Source organism: Formica exsecta, unplaced genomic scaffold, assembly GCF_003651465.1.
Source record: "Formica exsecta isolate Colony F162 unplaced genomic scaffold, ASM365146v1 scaffold218, whole genome shotgun sequence".
Lineage (NCBI taxonomy): Eukaryota > Metazoa > Arthropoda > Insecta > Hymenoptera > Formicidae > Formica > Formica exsecta.
The window spans coordinates 519,624-540,454 of record NW_021849477.1 but is presented as its reverse complement, the minus strand read 5'-3'; the positions used below and the strand labels follow the sequence as shown (position 1 = coordinate 540,454).

Sequence of the window (20,831 nt, the reverse complement as noted above, 5' to 3'; positions counted from 1 at the left end):
ATTTAATATAGTTATTTAGCTAAAGGGGGGAAATATTATCATTTCAACTGGAAGTAAGAATTGTAGTATGTTTAATTACGTATTTGATTAATTAAGTTAATTAATTAAAAATATATTTAATTGTTTATATTATTAATACTTTTTAGATAAAGAGAGATGTTTTAAGAAATTATAGAAAACTTTCTAGGGTTTAGACATATATAAAATGAACATATATAAAACGATTATATTTGAAACGAAACTACATAAATAAAGAAATTGGTTATCGAAATGTTTTATTTTTTTGTATAATTATTGTGACAAATGCTAATAAACCTATCAATTATTGTTTATTTGTGAGAGAAAGAATAATAACAAACGTAATATACATTACTAATTAATTATTTAGTCAAAGAAAATTATTAAGAGGTTCACTGAAAGTAAGAACTGCAATACATTTATTTAATATATATTTATTTACATCATTAATACTTTTTAAATAAATCCAGACATAGTAAGTAAAAAATTCGCATATTATTTCTTAAGTGCATTAAATATTACGCAATTGTGCATATGTACATACATACATTGATCATAAGGCACACGTATTTCTTATAAATCGTATATACAATTCATATATACATGAAATTATATATTCAGAAACATATATATATCACGCGACAAAATATGCAGTTTATCGGGATTCGAAGAAATCACAGTTTCGTTGTTTGCTTATCGCATACATTTCTTATATCGTAATCATTACAAGAATAATATATTGATATTTAACACATAACATTATATTATGATAAAGATGCCGTACACAAGCTTGATTACTTATAAAATAATTTAATTATAGATACTTGTTTTTGACAAAGAGTTTGTTAAGAATTCGCTGATTTAGTCAAACTGTTATACATTTTAAATATACTTGTTTGTGAATTTTCTACAAATAATGATTATTTATCTATTTTCTTGTAATCATTATTTATCTATGTCTTATATATATATATTGTACATGTGCCTTTATAATACATATATATATCGTTATCTATCTTTGTATACAAAAGTTAATTATAACGACTAGTATTTTGCGGTGGTCGTAATAATTTGCGAGGATAATGTTTAATTTAATACTTGGAAAAAAGTGTTTTTTCCTACTTTGTTATTAATATATTATATATTAGTCTTATTTTTATATTATTAATAAATATAGAAAATGTCTATATATATAAATTTTCAGGCTTGTTTAAAAATTATAGAAATGAAAAAAATGATAGCGATATCCATTGATAGCAATACAATTAATCTTGTAATTTATGTCGAAGTTTTGTCTGATTTCGTCAATGTATACATATATATATATAACGACTAAGTTCATTTGATGATGTAATCAATCGTATTAGCAACTTAAATTATATCGCTGATATGAAAGGAAATAAGGTGCTAAAATAATCATTGGACTTCTTTTTGTTTGCATAAATAATATTGAACCGATCGAAGCAACAGTTTTTCCAGCATATTATTCCGTTTTTTGAAACGAGAGACTACCTCTCCATGGAAACATGCGGTGTCCCTGGTAATAATTTACTTTCTTTAATGACGTTGTAAACATTTCTCAATTTAATTAACTAATTCTCTTTAAAAATAATTGGAAAATATTGAATTTAAGAAATTAGATAAATGCAGATCAAATAAAACAAGAGGCATAGTTTATAATCTTGGTGTGTGAACAAAAATTTAAAAAAAGAAATGAGAGAGAGAGAGAGAGAGTCTAATTTTATTAAATATTTTTATTATTATTACCGTTTGCGAAGAACTGCGTTCGCTGTAGTCGTCGCTACAACTGAGAGGTTGTGGGGGTTCCTCGTTTCTTCGTAGAATTTTCATTGGTCTGTAACTGTCATATGTGAGTAATAAATAATCAGGTGTTAAGCATACAACGACTACGATTATGGTAATTAACCAGAATGACGGTGACATTAATAATTTTTGAAAGACTCCAAAGATATCGCCATCGTATTTCCTGAAAAAACGATTTTAAGTAACTATTTCCAGATAGAAATTATTTTTCTTTTTAAATATGATCTAATTATTAATCATCATAATTTTTCCGATAACATGAATTTATACTTACACATTTATAATTGAATAGCAAAATGCGCTTAGGAAGAATACTAATTCGGAAAGTATTATGCTTAGAACTAATGGAAATGTCCAATATGAGCTACGCAACAAAATCTGAAATAATATTATTATTATCAATGATACGTGATTGTATAATTTATTGTGACATCTATACTAGATTGTTGATTCAAAAGGTAAGAGTCCGATTAAAAAGTTTCAACTGTTAAAATAATAAAATTTTTCTTATACGTGATGAAGCATATAAAACTCAATTGTCCGTTTTTTTAATCTGAATTAGATTATTCAAATCAACGAGCTTAATCTACATATTATATAACGTCACTATTATGTATGTACCTGTAAGTTTGCTAGCAAAGTGACTATATGAAAAATGCATGTACTATAAGTCCAGTGTCCAACCGGCGTATTATCGTATAAATACGTCGGATTGATGTATGAGATACAATATATTATAAAATATGTTATTCCTGTATGCCATAATCCTAAAAAATAATAAGAAAGTCAGTATCTGTCTATCGATGTGTTGGGCTAATTTCATAAAAAAGTAACATGTCATGGCATATAACAAATAATTTTTATATAATATATAGCTGAAAGAAAGAGAATCATTAAACTCTCTGCATATACGGACCTAAAAGTAGCCATACCATGAACTGTTTTCTCGACATTAAGTAATTTTTTTTATTAAGTTTATACAAATACGGATGTCGCATAAGCTTTTTCGCACTGTGATCCTGTTCCAATAATCCGTACAGTAATATTGGTAATGACGTGAATATCAAGTTAAAACACATTAGAAATACACCGTCATATAGTTCCTATAAAAATATACAGAATAATATATGTTGTTAGTTTATATTATACGGTATATGGTTTTTAAATTATTACATAATTAAAATTTATAAAAAAATTATAACAAGAATTAAATATGTAATAATTTTGTTTATTAATTCAGTCGTAAAGAAAGTTGTCGATATATTTTAGAGGGCTATTAAGTACAAAAATAAAAATGACATGTTATATGCGAAATGAAAGATAATTTATTTACGTAATGTAAATATGACACCAAGGATTTTTTCGATAGAACGAAAACACAGGACATTATTATCCTCTCACCTGCGTGGAGAAACCATTGTGAATGCCGAATAGCACCTGCGGCGTTATAAATACTACATTTTTGTAAAAGAAATACTGCATCAAGATGCTGATGCGCAGATAATACCAATGGCCGTGGACTAACAACGCTTTTTTCAAATACATAAACTTTGTGAAGGCAAAGTCGGCGGATATCGACGCCTGGCGACCTTCCTTTCCCAATATTCCGATTCCCACATGAGCTTCCTGTATCATCGAGACATCGTTACCGCCGTCGCCGATGGCCGCGGTGAGCGGCCGACTCTGTGCAGTTTTTATCAGATGCACAATCTGTATCAGATTTAATATTTTTAAGATATTTTTTTTATAATATATCAAGTATTTATATCGAGTAATCGTACTTCGCTCTTTTGCAACGGTGTCAATCTGCAACAGACAACCGCTTCACAGGCCATTCCGACGGATTTCAATAATCCAGGACAATTTCGTAAGGTCGCCGCCAAGCTCGTACCATCTATTATAAAACCGTATTGCTTGTGCGGTTCTAATTTCACTTTGCGGCTGTAAAATAGGAACAATATTGTATGTAGGATTAATATATTTTACTTTCTTAAATGGAATTTCAATATATTATCATTGATAAGCAGCGGTTTTAGTTATAAGTATAAACTGAAAACACTGACGTCTCACTAAAAGTAAGAAGAATCAGTGGTAATAATCGATTTTTCAGTGAAATTTCTCTTACTGCCATAATTAGAGAAATATATATATATATATATATATAATGAAGGGGTAAAGTGTGAGTATTTTCACTGAAAATCAATGAAATATTCACTGATTTTTTATGAATCTTGCCACTGTTTTAATTAACAACATTTTTACTAATTTTAGTTTTATGAAAAATTATTTGTGTAGATTTTTTGGCAGAATCTGTATTGTATGTGTGTGTATGTGTGAGCAGTTACCGCGTAAGAAATAATAAGAGTAGTTAAGTAGATAAGACAACTGATATAAAGAGAAAATAAAATTTCGGGCGTATAAGCTGCACACTTACTCGAAAGTAGTAAGCATCAGGAAACAGGATTGTCCTGAAGTCTTTTCCATCAGTCTTAAAACTTCGGTACCCTTTTTAAAGTGGCCACAGAGAAAAGCGATATTCTCCGCAGTTTCTGCTTTATCTCCGGTGAGTACCCATATCTAAACACAAGAGATTCACAAAGTTGAATATTATTCTTTTCGAAGTTAATTTAGTTTATTATTTTTTCTGTTAATTATATTATTTTTCAAAATCTTTTTAGAAATTTAAGAATAACATACACATATTTAATGCATTTTTTGTAAAAAATAAAAATTAAACAAAATAAATAGAATATATATAAAATTATACTTTTGAGGATATACAACTTAGAAAAGAATAATATAATTTTAAAATTCGATCCTAATTGTGACAAAACCGATATGTGACTTGATAGATAAATAGTAATGGGTTAATGATTTGTGTAAAGACGGTATAATAAACTAACTTTGATTCCAGCGACTCGTAAGCATTCCAAGGTTTCTTGCACATCGTCTTGTAGACGATCTTCCACTGCAGTTACTCCGAGCAAGGTAAGTTCGCTCTCCATAAGATTATACGCACGTGTCATGTGCGTTTCTCTCTCTGTTCCGATCATTTGTCTCGCTTGCTCGATGTTTTCCGACAGCCTATTGTATTCAGATTGATCCATCTTTTTATACGCTATAACCAATGTTCGCAAACCTCTCTGAAAAAGAATTAAGAAATATTTTAATAGAGAGATAAATTCTATAATATAATGGAATATACAGTATAAAATTTGTTCAATTTGGAAAAACAAAAATAAATATATATATTATATTCTATAATATAATATTAAAACCAAAGAAAAGAAATTTTAAGCATTTGTTTGCAATCAGATAAATTAATTTTGCTTTCTAAATTGGATTGATTTCATAGTGTATCGTACTATTTCATGTGTATCATTCACATGAAACAGTACAGTGCCAATTAATGCAATTATTAATTCGCAATTACAGCAGAGACAACATACCATGGAGAAATCGTCAACATGAAGGGAAGCTTCTTGAACCTTCCCTTGCACGATCAATGGGAGAACAGACGAATCCGCACCCTTACAATACAGCCAAATATCATTTGCCGAATCTTTCACTATTATCGACATTCTCTTTCGTTCTGTTCAAGATACATAATATTAACAATATTTATCCCTCTAGTCTTAAAATATAATGATACAAATAATTTAATTCTTGTTTATGATTCATGATAACATGTAATTCATGAATAATTTTTGGATAATTATTCGAGTGACATAATTATTTTAATGATTATTTTATTATATGTAATATTTAATCGTTATTTAATTAATTATTGTGTTTAATACTGATTTAATCTGATTTTGCAAATGCATACCAGAAGTGAATTCTAGTATCTCCAGTTTTTGAAAAACCATCACGTTTTTGTTGATTTGGATATACATTTCCTCGTTAGTATCCTTCTGAAAAATAACACCGCATCTGGCACTTGCCTCTACTAATGCCTTCTCATCTGCCGATGCTGCCTGCCATATGTTACATGTATTTGTACATATCTTTATACAGAGTTAATCGCGCACATGTGTTTACGCTTCTTCGTAGATAAACATTAGCATTGGTTAAACATCGCAAATTTGATATTTGCGTACGCGAGTTATTTTTACCTGATATTGCGGCAAATCCGGATGCATCATCAACGAACTGTTGACCCTCGTGATTTTTTTTAATCTGAAGCTTTCGCGGAATGAAGTGCGTTTGGCTACGATATCGGGACGTAGGCTCGGCGGCGCGATTTGGACCATGTGACATAGCGATATACTTATCATAAAGTGCCAGATGTTTTCCTATAATCGCGTATTATAGTAATAACATTGAAATTATTATTTTTTTATACATAATAATAACGAATATTATATTTTCTTTTTTTTGCGTTTGCATGGATTTACCTCCCATGACGTTAGTTTGACAGCTTCATTTTCGTTCCCGCTTGATGGCAATAGATAAAGATTCCCGTCGCAATCTTTTTCCATGTATATGTTGCCGTCAATCGAGCAGCGTCTGAATATCATCAAATTTTCAGTGAGCGTGCCGGTCTTGTCAGTAAATAAATATTCAACCTGGCCAAGCTCTTCGTTCAAGTCTGACGTGTTGGCGAGTGCTGGCTGATCGTTGGCCGCATCGTACATGTCCAAATCCCAGGCGAAAAATAAGGAGCCAAAGAACTTTTGTAATTCTGAAGAAATACACGCAAATCTTCATCGATAATATTCTTGTGGATTTTTAATTCTAATGCATTTTATAAATATATATTTTCTTGCATATTCAGAATTTCAAAGGAAGGAGAGAGAGATAAGAGAGAAAATTTAAATAATTTTATTTTAAAATAGAAACCCTTTTATGATAAGAAAGAAGGTTTAGATAGAAATGTCAAATAGAAATGTCTCACCGACAGTGACATATAATGATATCGGTACGATGTAATTAAATAAGATAAGAAAGCTCAGAATATCCGCAATCAGCGTAGAAAAATTGATTTCAGGTGATGGACCGAGATAACTATCCCATTTTTCATAGGATTCAACGTATATCTTCAGCATAGTAGATACTAATACTTCAATCAACAGTATCACGACATATACAATAAGATATTTATTGATTGATCTGCGAATAATATAATATTTGGATAAGTATAAATCTAAACAGCAATCTCTATTCCAAATAAAAAATGATATTTCTTAAATATATAATTTAAGTTTCTCTTGAAAATATAGCGATTGTGATAGCAAAAATGCAAGCAGATTTAGCGGAAGCAAATAGTATTATCAGTTGTTTATTTTTATATATAAGTAAAGCTTAAATAATTACTTCTCGGCGGTTGAGAATTTATTACTGACTATCTTTGAATTGAGTGACAATTTTGTATCCTGTCCGGTATAAACCGCACAACCAACCACATATTCGGTGTCTTTAAGCCTCGAACCACGCAACAAGAGATTATCTATCGTCAAATGCCCGTTCGTTATTTCGCTGCCACTGTTAATCTCAAGCTTGCCGTGGAAAGTATAAAGATTTGCCAAAGGATGTTGACATGTAATTGTTGCTTTCATAGCCACTATATGCGAAAGCGGTATTTTTGAGACCACTTTCGGAACATTCAACGTCTAAAAAAATTATAATCTTATAACAATCTTATAATAGATACGTTAATTTAAATATTAAAAAGATTTTTGGTTGTATTATAAGTTTTATCAGAGAAAAATACATGTCATATCTAACCTTTAAATATGTAAATTACCTTTAGATTTGTTTCTCCGTCGAGATTAGATGTCGTGACATAACAACATCCGGGAGTCTCGCTATAAAGAAGTACGATATCACATGGCACGTCCTCATCCCGAGATATCTTTATGAGATCACCTACCACTATTTGCTCGCAATATATATTCTATAAATATCATATATTATTTACGCATAAAGCATAAGAGCAGACTTAACATGAGAATTTCAATCGTTAGAAATATTTTCCACATTTTATAATTTTAATTCGAAAATCATAAATTTTAGAAAATAGCATTAAACAATTTTTTTATTATGTTAAAATTAATAAAATGTTTAAATTACGATATTATATTTATCATAAATAACGCGGCAACGAACCTGTGTACATTTGTTGCGGATGACATTAACTGATCTCCGATTATCTCGTTGATCCGTCTTGTAGCGTAAGTAATCTTCGTATCCTTGTTTACATGCGGTCACCACAACAACAAATGATAAAGGTAGGGCGCTGGTTAAAGGCAAAATAGGTGTGTCTATCGAAAGCGCGATTATTGTCGTTAGCAGGAAATAAAAATTCGCTATTCGCCGGAACTGCTCGAAGAAATTCTTTGGAATGAAGTTCCATATTGTGTACTGTAGATTACGGAGATAATATAGTTAATATATCGCTAAAATATTTTTAGATGTGTGCAAAAGTTTTAAAAATTATGATAATTATTTTAAAACGTCAGCGGAATACAACGTTAAACTACTATAATACTTTTTATGTAAAATTGAAATATATTTTTCAATATTATTTTAAAATAGAAAAAAGCACACGCGAGATATACCTTATGCGATTTGATGCGATTGTTGGTAAAATGCGTTTCTAATGGATCATTTGTAGGATTAATATTCACGATTCTGTGATCGCTAAACACTGAAGATGTAGCACCCTATATGTAAACAAAAAAAAAAGAAATATTACCTCAAATAAATAAATTTAAGAAATTTATACATAAATTGCGCTTTGATTGCAATTTCTAACGATTGCAAGACTACGGTAAGAGACGTGAACTTGTTTTCAAGTCCAATTCTCATCCGAAAACAAAGATTAATCGCGAATTCTAATTACAACTGTGAATGCGGGTCTTAGAAGTCGAAAATTAATCGCGATCAAAAGTCACAATGACGTAAAGCAATACTGTATATATGTATAAATAAATTGTCTGTTTGTTTGACTTGTTTGCAAAATCAAATATCCAAAATTGTTTAACTTTCTATTTTTCACGCGTGGTACCACATCTCTGGCGCTCGTTTGTGCTGCAGCAACAAATGGGGGGCAATGTACGCGAAACTACAACTTTATCAAAGTACACAATCCGTCGCGTCATATTTATATCAGCAATTCGTACGTTATCTGCACTCAAACTGGAAAAATCCTCAACACAAGAATAAATTTCCTAAATCCATAATCAAGCAATTTCATAAGGATCTAGTATGCTGCAAACGCGATAATGACGATAAGAAGGATAACATGCTTAACATGAGCAACAGCCAGTACTTGGATTACATGTACAAGGCATGGCTCGAGGACCAGAAATCTGTGAGTTCCTCGTGGGACTTATATTTCAAATTGATCCACACCAAAAGCTCGAAAGATTCTCGTGCTAAATCCAATTCGATTCACGTCAGTTCATCCCCTAAATTAATAACATCGAAGTTGGAAGGAGGACAATCGAACAGTGAGTCTGGTTTGATGAATTCTATTTGAGATCCACATGATGAGATCGTTTTCGGACAATTGCGGTTAGAATAAATAATCAATATTACACACAAGTGTAATATTGTTCAATTAATGTGTAATAACTTTTACGTTTAATTTATAATAATAAAAGTTTGCATAAAAAAATTAAAAATGTTATAAAGTTAATTTAATATAATTTACAAAAATGGATTCAAGTTTAATATATATATAATTGTGTACTTTGTAATACATTTATTACTTTATATTTATATTTTATTATTTTATATAAGTAGTATACATATGACATATATGCAATATAGTAGCTAAATAAATGTATTTTGTGAATTGTCTAGATATACTAACTAATCTGTCTGTCTAGTTAATCATACATACGTTTTTTCGTATGCTTATATAATAGAACCGTCGTTTCCAAAAAAATCCTCCGTTCGGGGAAAATCAGATGGTCAGGGGAATCAATATATAATCGATGCACTCCATATCAATGCCACGATCCGCGCTTATCAGGTACATTTCTCAAAATAAATTTCGCAAACATGCGCTGTATAACTTTTTTGTACATATATTGAGACTTATTTTATTCGCTCAAGACACGTGGCCACCTAATAGCCGATACAGATCCGTTGGGCATACAGAATCCGGAGTCGGCAAAGCTGCAGGGCACCGCGAATTTGCCACCGGCAATTGTGGTGCGAGAGCATCTTAAGGGCATGACGGAAGCGGATATGAATAAGGAATTCCCTCTCGGTTCCTTGACTGTTATCGGTGGCGACAAGGGACAATTAACATTGCGAGAGATACTAATGAGACTCAATAAAATCTACTGTGGTCATTTGGGCCTGGAATACACGTACATTCACGATCTCAATGTGGTATGCGCGAATCGCGTTTAATTAGAATTTCATTATCGCAGAAAGTGTTCTTACGCAAGTGTGCATTTTGTACTTGAACGCGCGATATCTCGCGACAGTATAAATACTGTGTAACAGATTAGATTGTGAATTCATTCTATTATTGTAATATCCTGTATACTTACGATTAGATAAAGTATCTAATCGAAAATCAAATTATAGCTTTGCAATTAATACGAAGATACGAGCCGGAAATATATATCACGTGAAAATTGAGAAAGGAAAGAGAAACTTAAATTAGAAAAGAAATTGTTTAGATTGCATTACTAGAATGCAAAGATTCTAATTATCACTTAATCGAGAAATTTTTCATTTTTGTAATTAAATATCAGTAAAAATAATTTTTGATAAAATATACATACAATAGCTGATAATTGAGTTCTGAGATCATAGAAAGAATATTTTGCATAGAGCTATGAAATATATTGAAGATGCGTTTTATCAGTTAGATTGGTTGAGGGAAAAGTTTGAAATACCAGGCGCCTGGGAATTGCCTGCGGAGCACCGAAAGTGGATCTGGATGAATATCATGAGAGCCGTGAGTTTCGAGAATTTTCTAGCGAGAAAATACGGAACGGAGAAGAGATTCGGGCTAGAAGGTTGCGAAGCGTTTATACCGGCCATGGCGGAATGTATGGAAACATCGGCGTTAAATGGTGATAAACAAATTGTTAAACCTTAACCGATAGATGAATCTCAAGCTTATTACTTATTCTTGAGCTTTCATGAATAATATATTTGTTAGGAGTGGAAACTGTAGTCATTGGAATGGCCCATCGGGGTCGTCTAAATACTTTGGCAAACGTATGCTCGAAACCGATGAGTCAGCTGTTTACTCAGTTCAATCCGATTGCATTGGAGGGATTCGGTTCCGGTGACGTTAAATATCATCTCGGGACGCATTCGGAAAAATTGTTAGAGAGGTGAAAGGAATTATATGCCGCATTATGTTAAATTGATTTACAGTATTTTAATATGGATATGTCGAGCGTCATTTTTAAAATCTTTGTTCCTTTTGTTTATTTTTTAAGTTTTAAAGTAAAGTTAGCGACGTTTATTATATCGTTATTTATTTATGCCGATTTATAGAACTAAGAAAACAATGTTTCTTTCTATAATGGCAAATTCCTCGCATTTGGAAGCGATCGATCCGGTCATAGTCGGTCGTGTGCGCGCCGAGCAAGTCGAGAAAGGTGATTTTAAAGGTATGTATCGACGCGAATGCATAATTTTCTAATAAACGATTGCAAGTATCCTCAAATAAACTGGTTTTTTTTAGACGGCAAGAGATCCTTGGCTATTCTAGTTCATGGTGATGCCGCTTTTGCCGGTCAAGGTGTCGTTTACGAAACAATGCATCTCACCAATCTGCCAGAGTATACGACGGGTGGTGTCATGCATATCGTAATTAACAATCAAGTAGGGATTATTAATGACAATTTTTGTAGAGATAATTCTATATAAATATTAATCAAAAAGTTCTAATCTTACTTAAGTTAATTAAATTTTACTCAAATTTAATTATTTTTTTCCGTATTCTTTTTTAATGAGGAAAATAAAATGCTAAGTTAAGCTAAAATCAAAATTAAAATGTTGGTAAAAAGTAGGTTTTTAAATATATAATTATAATAATATCGATATATATATCTATTTATATTTGTATTATCTCTATTTCATTTTGCATATTAATGTTAAATTATTTAGAAATTTACATTAATATTCCTAATTAATATTATAAAATTATAGTTAAACATTTATTTAATAATTAATAAACTATTAAATTAACAACTTTAAATAATTAAATAATAACAGACATAGAGAAGTTTGAAGTAATAACGATTACTAGGTGAAAGTATTGGCAAATAAAAGCCGGGACGCGATAATTATTGTGCAAACTTTTATTATATTTATAGATGGATCAGAAAATGGCCCGAAACGTTCGTATTTAATGTTAATAAAATGGAATATTTTGTAACATAACAAAAAAAAATTACACTTTAATTATCGCTCCTTAGCTCTTATTCGTCAATTTTTTCATTTAATATTTATACAAGAATTAGCAGGGGTGAATTTTGAGATAATTTATTTTACAATATTCATGAATGTAATTTGATTTTAGATTGGTTTTACAACCGATCCAAGATATTCACGATCTAGTGCACACTGTACGGATGTGGCTCACGTTGTTAACGCTCCTATTTTTCATATACATGCTGATGATCCCGATTTAGTGATTTACTGCAGCAAGGTGGCCAGCGAGTATCGGTAAATCGCGATATGGATAACGTTTAATTTTTAATTTTTATTGTATCGTTTCTTAATAAAAGATTACTTGAAGTATTTAATCTTTGCTAAAACGTTATCGAAGTTGAAGGAGATATTTAAAATATCAAAATTTGAAAACTTTAGACATAAAGAGGGTACTATAAAATTTTTAGTTCCCCTTCTAACTTTTTAATATATATATTGAAATTTAGCTTAAAATTTTTATTTTAATTAAAATAATAACATTTCAAACTGAATTAAACTTTAAACTTTCAAAGTATAATAATCCTTTTATAAAATTTAGTTTTATTAATAAGGGGGGACTAAAAAGCTAGAAGGGGTTCCATAAACTATTTAGTTCTCCCTCTAACTTTTTAATATATTTATATATTGTAATTCAAGAATTTTTTATTTACAGAACATAAAATTATTACTATTAATTTATTACTATAGATATTTGTTTGAAACTCTAGTCAACACGTCTAACACGTTTTGTATTAAAAATTGAAATATTACAAAAATAAATGACGAATTTTTTAGAAAATATTGTTTGAGAGAAAATTATCTAAATTCGACAAGTAATCTATTGGTAACAGTTGCTGCGGCAAAATTGTTTATAATGGATTATTTATTCTGAAAAAGAGGATTAAATATTATTCCAAGAATTGGCAAAAAAATTATATTTTATATCAGGGCCACTTTTCATAACGATGTAGTATTGGACATTGTTGGCTATCGAAGACAAGGGCACAATGAAATGGACGAACCGATGTTAACTCAACCGCTCATGTATAAACGCATAAAGGCTCATCCCAGTGTTCTTTCTATATACAGCGATAAGCTTCTTAAGGAAGGCGTGATAACGGAGGCTTTTGCAAAAGAAGTTCGGAAAAATCTCGCAATAATTAGCTTATCTAATCTTTGTCCGTAATCTTGAAATTAAATTCATAAATTTCCCCCTGTGGATAGGAAAAGGAAAAGTACATAAATCATTGCGAGGAAGAGTTTAAAAAAGCGCAAACCATTAGCTCGATGCAGATGAGAGATTGGCACGATTTACCCTGGACCGAATTCTTCTCGAATCAGAGTCCGAAACGTGTGATACCTCCAACCGGTATCGATTTAACGACCATCAAGACGATATGCAATGCTATATCTACTCCACCGACTGATATCGAGGCTCATCTTCAAGTTAGTTGTAAAATGTGCAAATATCATGGACTTTGAAGTTCAAAAAAGTATATTCTTATTCATATTTATTTAAATTATCCCAAAAACCATCTACTATCAATCTTTGCAGATATTTATGGAAAGAAAAAATTAATTTTTGAATTTATATAGAATTTCGTAGAATTTCAGCCTAGAATTTCATTCTCTTTAATTGATGTTTGATTTAATCCAAATAACGAACACGTAAAAGTTTACGCGCGCAGGTGCTGAGAGCAATGGATAGGCGATCGAAACTCATGGCGTCTCGACAAATTGACTGGGCGATGGGGGAATGTCTGGCTTTTCTTAGTTTATTGAAAGAAGGTCATCACGTTAGACTATCCGGGCAAGATGTTGAACGAGGCACCTTCACTCAACGTATACATATCATTCACGATCAGAGCAGAGATAAGATTTATAAGAATATTCTGCACGATGTTTTTCCCAGGCAAGCTTTATACACCGTCTCGAATTCGTCGTTATCGGAATACGGCGTGTGCGGTGAGTGAGGTTCGAGGAAAAATTGATTAACATTAGTTATTACGTCATATACGTGGCGATAATACAATATCTACTTTTACGATCTGCCCGTCTCTTATTCACATGTTATTGACGATACGTGTTTGTCTGACTTTTCATACGTTAGATCAGCGACCTTAGAGTATGAGTGATTATTCAACACGAAATGTTAAATTCTATCGTTCAGAAAAACTTTAATGATAAGCTTTTGAAATAAGCGTAGAACAGTTGCGTTATTCATTAATAAAATAAATATTGTAGAACTATTGGAGAAATATGAAGATATTAAAATTTAAGATTAATTCACCTTTTGGAATTTAATTGTAACAGATAATTCATGATATATTATGATAATTAATATTTTATGAATGATTGTGATGAGAATAGGTTTTGAGGTGGGATATTCGGCGTACGATCACAACACTCTTACACTCTGGGAAGCACAGTTCGGCGATTTCTCCAATACCTGTCAAGTAACGTTCCTCGTTATTATTATTGTTTCTTACGTTTTAATGAAAATATTATATAATTAATCTGTGATCTCAAGTATATTTTGATTATATTTTGCTTATTTTGCCGATATCTATCAGATAACGTTATTCATTATTATTATTGCACCTTTCTTTTTAATGAAAATGTTATATAATTAATTTATGATCGCAAGTACAATATATTTTAATTAAAGATTTTGAATTAATTAAATTTAAAATTTAAATTCTTCGCAAAATTAAAGATTTATCTTCGATCGCGTTAATCTAGTTGATATCAATCGGTCATAATACGATTAAATTGACCTTTAGGTCATACTAGACTGCCTGTTATGTTCCGGACAAGCCAAATGGGGTAGGCAGGTAGGATTAGTGTTGATGCTGCCGCATGGCATGGAGGCCCAAGGCCCGGAACATTCGTCCGCCAGATTGGAGAGATTCCTTCAGTTGTGCGACGACGAGTGTACTCACGTGCCCGGAACGGAGCCCGGTACTTCCGCCGGCGAGACCGTCGAGCAGATCATGACCAGGCAGCTTTTTGAGATAAATTGGATCGTCTGTAATCCCTCGACACCCGCTAATCTGTTTCATCTTCTGCGTCGGCAGATACTGATGCCGTTTCGAAAACCGTTGGTTTGTTAAGTCTTTGTCTATATAATATATCGAGTGTTTGTGTCACGAATGTTTTATACGACAATATACTATAAGTATTGCTATATTTTAGAAAAAAATATGTTTAAGCCAAAGTTACAAGGTTTTGAAAAATATATGCTTGAATAAAAAAAAAAGATAAAATCAACAAGACACAGTTAACAGTTCCTTACCTCTTTTTGACATTTATGTCAATTTTGTGTTGATAGTATTCAACAACTTTAAGTTTTCTTTTTATTTTTTATAAACACATGTTTAAGAAATCTGTCTTGCGAATGTAATCGAACAAATCAATGAATTGATATAAATTCTTGAAAGAACAACTGCCGTAATAAAATCAGCTACTGAATATTTCCTTCGACACTTTACAACTTTTGCTTGAAATATTTTTTTGTTAATCTCAATACTTTCGGAAAAATTGGCTTGTAATATCGATGCTGAAACATTCTGTACATCCAGCAGCACATGAAATTGTTTTGCGCGATTCGCGAGGTGCCACATTGCGGTGAAAAATCGACGTTTTCCGGAATGCGTTCACTTATGTCAATTTGAATGAGCGTAACCGACTATACTGAATATTTAATACGCCAAACGGTTTATTTGTACCTTCCATTTTTTACCGATGTAAATTAAACGTGATAGCAGAAGACCGTTTTAAACGCGATTAGTCTAGTCACGACGCAATTATGTCATTTACATCATTTTTCATGAAGTATAACGTTAGTCCTTCAATTCTTATCACATTTTTTGATAATTCCATTATTTTATATCAAATTTATTTCATCGTAAAAAGATATTAGATCAAAGTTTAGTCATACTTTTCGAAATTTGCCTGTAAAATGATTCATATAAAAATTTTTGTATTTCCAATTTCTATGTTTATTTGTTATTATATTATGGAGCATTTTAAATTTTATCAAAAAATTTTGTGCAAAATTACGTCTTCCATGCCGTTTAGGTTCTTATGACCCCCAAATCATTGCTGCGTCATCCAATGGCGATATCGAATTTCGAGGAGATGGGACCAGGTACAACTTTCAAGCATGTTCTACCGGATCCTTTCGTGAAGCCCGGAAACGTGAAGAAAGTATTGCTCTGTACCGGGAAAGTATACTATGATTTGATCATCGAGCGGCAGGAGAGACAACTGGAGGATAAAATAGCGATAATTAGAATCGAGCAGCTGTGCCCCTTTCCGTATCATTTTTTGGCGGCAGAAATAGCGAAATTTCCGCGAGCCAAAGTGAGAAGCTTTTGATATAATAATACGCAATTTTAAAATTGATTTATCTATTTGTGTCCAATGGCAAAAAAATCCGATTTACGAAGTTGAATTCTGAAGTTGCGATAAATTAAAAATAATAATAACAGCAATAGGCGCAGAATACTAACAATTAAGTGGAAAAACTGGCAAATGAGAGCCAATACAGGAGGCGATATAAGCGCCTTGGATCTTATCTGCAAGTTTTTCCATTTAATTGAAACTAAAAATAATTATATGCATGCGTAGATCATGTGGCTGCAAGAGGAGCACAGGAATCAAGGCGCTTATTATTACGTGAGGGATAGGATAGCTTTAACCTTGGGCATTCCATTGGAAGATGTGAAGTATGGCGGTCGTCTTGCTTCGGCCGCACCGGCAACCGGCAGCAAGATCATTCATAAAAACGAGTACGATAGTATGATGGCAATGGCAATGAGTATCGATTAATTGCGTGAAAACGTGACAAAAACGTGATCTTTTCATTGAAAAAAATAATAGCATGTACCGTAAAATTATACGAGATTAGATAAGAAATATTTGTGTGTATTATGTCAAGTGTATAATATGAGAAATCAGAGATAGAGTGTAAATATCTACTTTTTTTATCAATAATTTATTACAATTAATTGTTATTATCTATTTATTTAATAATAATGAAAATGAGACGTGAAACTAATTTTGATTACAGGATTTCTTTTTTTTTTTTCTCATTGACTCACCGACAAACACAAATATCTGGCACTTTCTTGTGTTGCGTACGATGGAGTTTCTTTACTCAAACAATTCCACATCACATTCTACGTTCCTGTCGCAAAAGATTTCGTAAGCACGAGTTGCAAGAACGCTCGGCATGGGACTAAACGTTGATTAAGATGGGAGGCGCTAATATTACCGTCCTTGGTAGAAAAAAAATTTACACCTTGGACAAAGGCCACGATCGTTAAACGTGGCTTTAATAGCTTCTTCTATAGTCAGCTAACAACAATTTTATTGTTTTTATTTTAAAGTAACATTTCTTGCATCATATCAAGAAATTAGATTCAGCGGAAAATCTTTTGGCGTTCTATGCACTTTCCGAAAATACCGATTCGTAGACTGAAGGAGCGGTTGTGATACATGTATTGATAATTCGTCTTTATCACATTGAGTGATATAAACTTGTTCGGTATCTCTAGTATTTGCATTCTTATTCATTCAAAGAATAAACTTTTGATCATACCGGAATTATTATTATCTATTTATCATATCTTAAAACGAAAGTCCGTACAACATATAATAGATTTTATCTGCTCTTGCGGATTTTATTAATAAATCATAAACAAAAATAAGTTTCTCAAATAAAAAGGCTTGGATATTACCTGTAATATGATATTGTTGAAAAAATATGATAACGTTTCAGAGATAAGATAATGCGAAATTAAATGTTCGTCCAAAAAATTGAATAATTTTTTAAGCTGGAAATTTATATATCTTATACATATAACGTCTTACCATATCGTTGTGTTGACGACGTTGAAAGTGACGAGCACTATTTCAGCAACAGGAAAGGACTTTTTCCACTTGTTTCAACTTTACACTTGTCTGATAAAAAATATGCACTTTATTTTGTATGCACCTCTAATCGTAGATCATTCTCACTATTACTAAATATATTTTTAGATATCACACAATGTGTGTGTGCCTGGTCGTTTATTAAGATGCACTTTAGTCTAATTACTATTTTCTTGATTTTGTTGCAGCAGTTTTCTACTATCGTCTAGGAAATTGTCCATGCAGGAAGCGCTGTAAACAAATTCATGCATTCACTTATTTGAATATTCACATATAAAAAAGATACATTTTTATTGCATGCATGTGCAAGATGATGATTTCACACAATGCATGCAAACTTCATTTCCAATTAAAAGAAAGCAATTAATATTAATAATCGATAAAACTTAAAAACTATTTTAATTAACAACAATAAAATAATATCACAAGTAAATCGCAATATTACTTTAAATGTAAATGCAAATTTTTCAGTTTTTATATTTTTATATATGTATTATAACCGACATTATAATCTCAAAAAAAGAAACAAACTGTTTTAAAACAGTAATTAATTAATCAATATATGTGACAAAATTTAAACATTAGTATAAGTATAGTTGTCGTTATCAATTAATACAATAATATCTCGCGACGTTTTATAATCGATTATCGCGTGCGCGATTAAAATCGAGGAATCGCTCGATGTTCTCGTCAGTACTGTTCATTAGTTTGTCTTTTACTTACCTACAAGTTTTTTTTATTTTCTTATGAAGCGCGCTGCTGTTGGTCGACGGTATTTTCTCGCGAGCGAAAACCAATTATTCGCTGTCTATCGGCCAAGAGAGACCGATACTGAAATACTCGGTCGTGACAACGGATAAGAAAATCTTTATCAAGCGTTTTGCACATCTACTTCCATATCGGTCATTAGTGATTATATGAGTACGAACCGTCGCCTATCGCGAACAGGACAGATAAGACAGTTAAAAAAAAAAAAAAAATTGATTATCATTTTCTTTCCCCGTCAACACTAGCAGGGTTCTAATTTAGTGAGGAACAAATGATTCATCTTTTAATTAAATTTCGAGGATTTATTGAAAGAGTAAGCATTCGGTGATAATATGAAAGAGAGATCAGAATGGTCAGAATCTTTATAGCAGTACGTTGAAGCAAGACATGTTGAGATCGCTCTCCACTTTAGGATCATTCTTCTTTTTGTTGGATATTAATCAGCCACCAAGCAGAGGAACGTTGATCTGGTTGAGTTATTCTTCATTAAACGAGGCAATAACGCGATTATTTTTAATGGTATTTTAATATTTATAAATTTTATTTTGTTTTATTTCACCAATTTTTCACAAAACAGGACATACATCTTATTTCTGATTGCGGAATTTGTATAAAAATAAATCGGGCATGAGTCCTATATCAGTTTAATTGCACATTATAACTACAGATACAAAAAGCGGTTCAAAGCGGTTTGTTAGAACATCTTTTATTGTTGCATAAAATGATAATAATTTTACATGTTTCATTCCGATTATTATATCAAGAGTGCCTCGCGCCAAGTCACGCGCATCAACAGCGAGGCGAACTGTGATTTTTCTTGTCTCAATAACGATTGGGCCACTCGAGTTCTTAATAGGTTTAATTGATAGCTTAAAAATTAAAAATTTGGTAAAGCGAGAAAGAATACTAAATTTAATTACACAAAGTTTTTTTATTAAAATAAAATAAATTTTGTTCTTCGCAAAAGCGTTAGATTTTAATTGCGACAATAGCCTATTTATCAACATTAATTTAAAATGTAAAATGTAGAATATTTAATATTAATTTATAAAATAATATATAAAATATTACAATATTAAATATTATAAAATAATATATATATATATATATATATATATATATACATACATACATACATGTGTATGTATATAACGTTGTATGTTTTGGGATGGTAGTAAATTAATTGTAACATATGGTATTTGGCTTTTACGGCGTGTGTTATTGTTGTCATGTATCACAGGTGCTTACACACAGCGTGTTGTCATTCGCGCGGCGACACTCGAGTAGTAAGATAGTGATGCGAGACGTTCCGTATATTGTCAAATTCTTGTTTAAAACGTGATCGCGACACAAGTATCGGGAAATAATTTGCTATAATCATTACAGTTGACAATTAATTAACTTTCTATAAACGGTTATAACTATATCGCGACGAGGGCTTTTTATTGTGTATTTCTCGCAATATATTTATTTATAATTTCAACTAGAAATCAAAGTGATATAGATAAAAATTAAAAATTATTGTTTCTCGTGATCCTTATAAACAGTATTTATTTCTTTAACAATACTTAAAGTCAAATATATTCGTTCGATATTTTATGGTTCGACTAAGTGATTTTATGACGGGGTAGTTTAATAATCCTTTTATAAAATTCAGTTTTATTAATTAGGGGGGACTAAAAAGCTAGAGGGGGTCCCATAAACTTTTTGGTTCCCCTTCTAATTTTTTAATATATATATTGAAATTTAGTTTAAAATTATCATTTTAATTAAAATAATAACATTACAGATTGAATTAAACTTTAAACCTTTAAAGTTTAATAATCCTTTTATCAAATTTAGTTTTATTAATAAGGGGGGACTAAAAAGCTAAAGAGGGTACCATAAAA

At 31.2% G+C, this 20,831-nt stretch overlaps 2 protein-coding genes across 3 annotated transcripts; one reads left to right on the top strand and one right to left on the bottom strand.

The window, feature by feature from the left end:
- Positions 1-219: 219 nt before the first annotated feature.
- On the bottom strand, positions 220-19,123 carry LOC115235332 (probable phospholipid-transporting ATPase IF). 2 transcript variants are annotated; one of them, XM_029807036.1, is made up of 20 exons: positions 18,898-19,123; positions 17,343-18,405; positions 8,403-8,507; positions 7,951-8,205; positions 7,589-7,738; positions 7,159-7,454; positions 6,740-6,954; positions 6,240-6,526; positions 5,958-6,137; positions 5,672-5,819; positions 5,292-5,434; positions 4,746-4,985; positions 4,277-4,419; positions 3,624-3,783; positions 3,244-3,552; positions 2,759-2,945; positions 2,464-2,609; positions 2,117-2,220; positions 1,786-2,005; positions 220-1,555 (listed from the first exon to the last, which is right to left on the bottom strand). In XM_029807036.1, exons 2-20 carry the CDS (start codon positions 17,412-17,414, stop codon positions 1,502-1,504), a joined length of 3,414 nt encoding a protein of 1,137 aa, XP_029662896.1. In that variant the 5' UTR covers positions 17,415-18,405; positions 18,898-19,123; the 3' UTR covers positions 220-1,501. The 2 variants fall into 2 exon arrangements, with proteins under 2 accessions (XP_029662896.1, XP_029662897.1); XM_029807037.1 differs by lacking the exon at positions 18,898-19,123 and having other exon boundaries at positions 18,115-18,544.
- Positions 8,527-17,313, top strand: LOC115235333 (2-oxoglutarate dehydrogenase, mitochondrial-like). Its single transcript, XM_029807038.1, has 15 exons — positions 8,527-9,296; positions 9,717-9,823; positions 9,907-10,188; positions 10,673-10,883; positions 10,973-11,150; positions 11,317-11,432; positions 11,507-11,646; positions 12,347-12,492; positions 13,186-13,375; positions 13,462-13,683; positions 13,926-14,202; positions 14,608-14,693; positions 15,021-15,341; positions 16,318-16,602; positions 16,870-17,313. The coding sequence occupies exons 1-15, from the start codon at positions 8,897-8,899 to the stop codon at positions 17,068-17,070; spliced, it is 3,162 nt and encodes a 1,053-aa protein (XP_029662898.1). The 5' UTR covers positions 8,527-8,896; the 3' UTR covers positions 17,071-17,313.
- Positions 19,124-20,831: the final 1,708 nt, after the last annotated feature.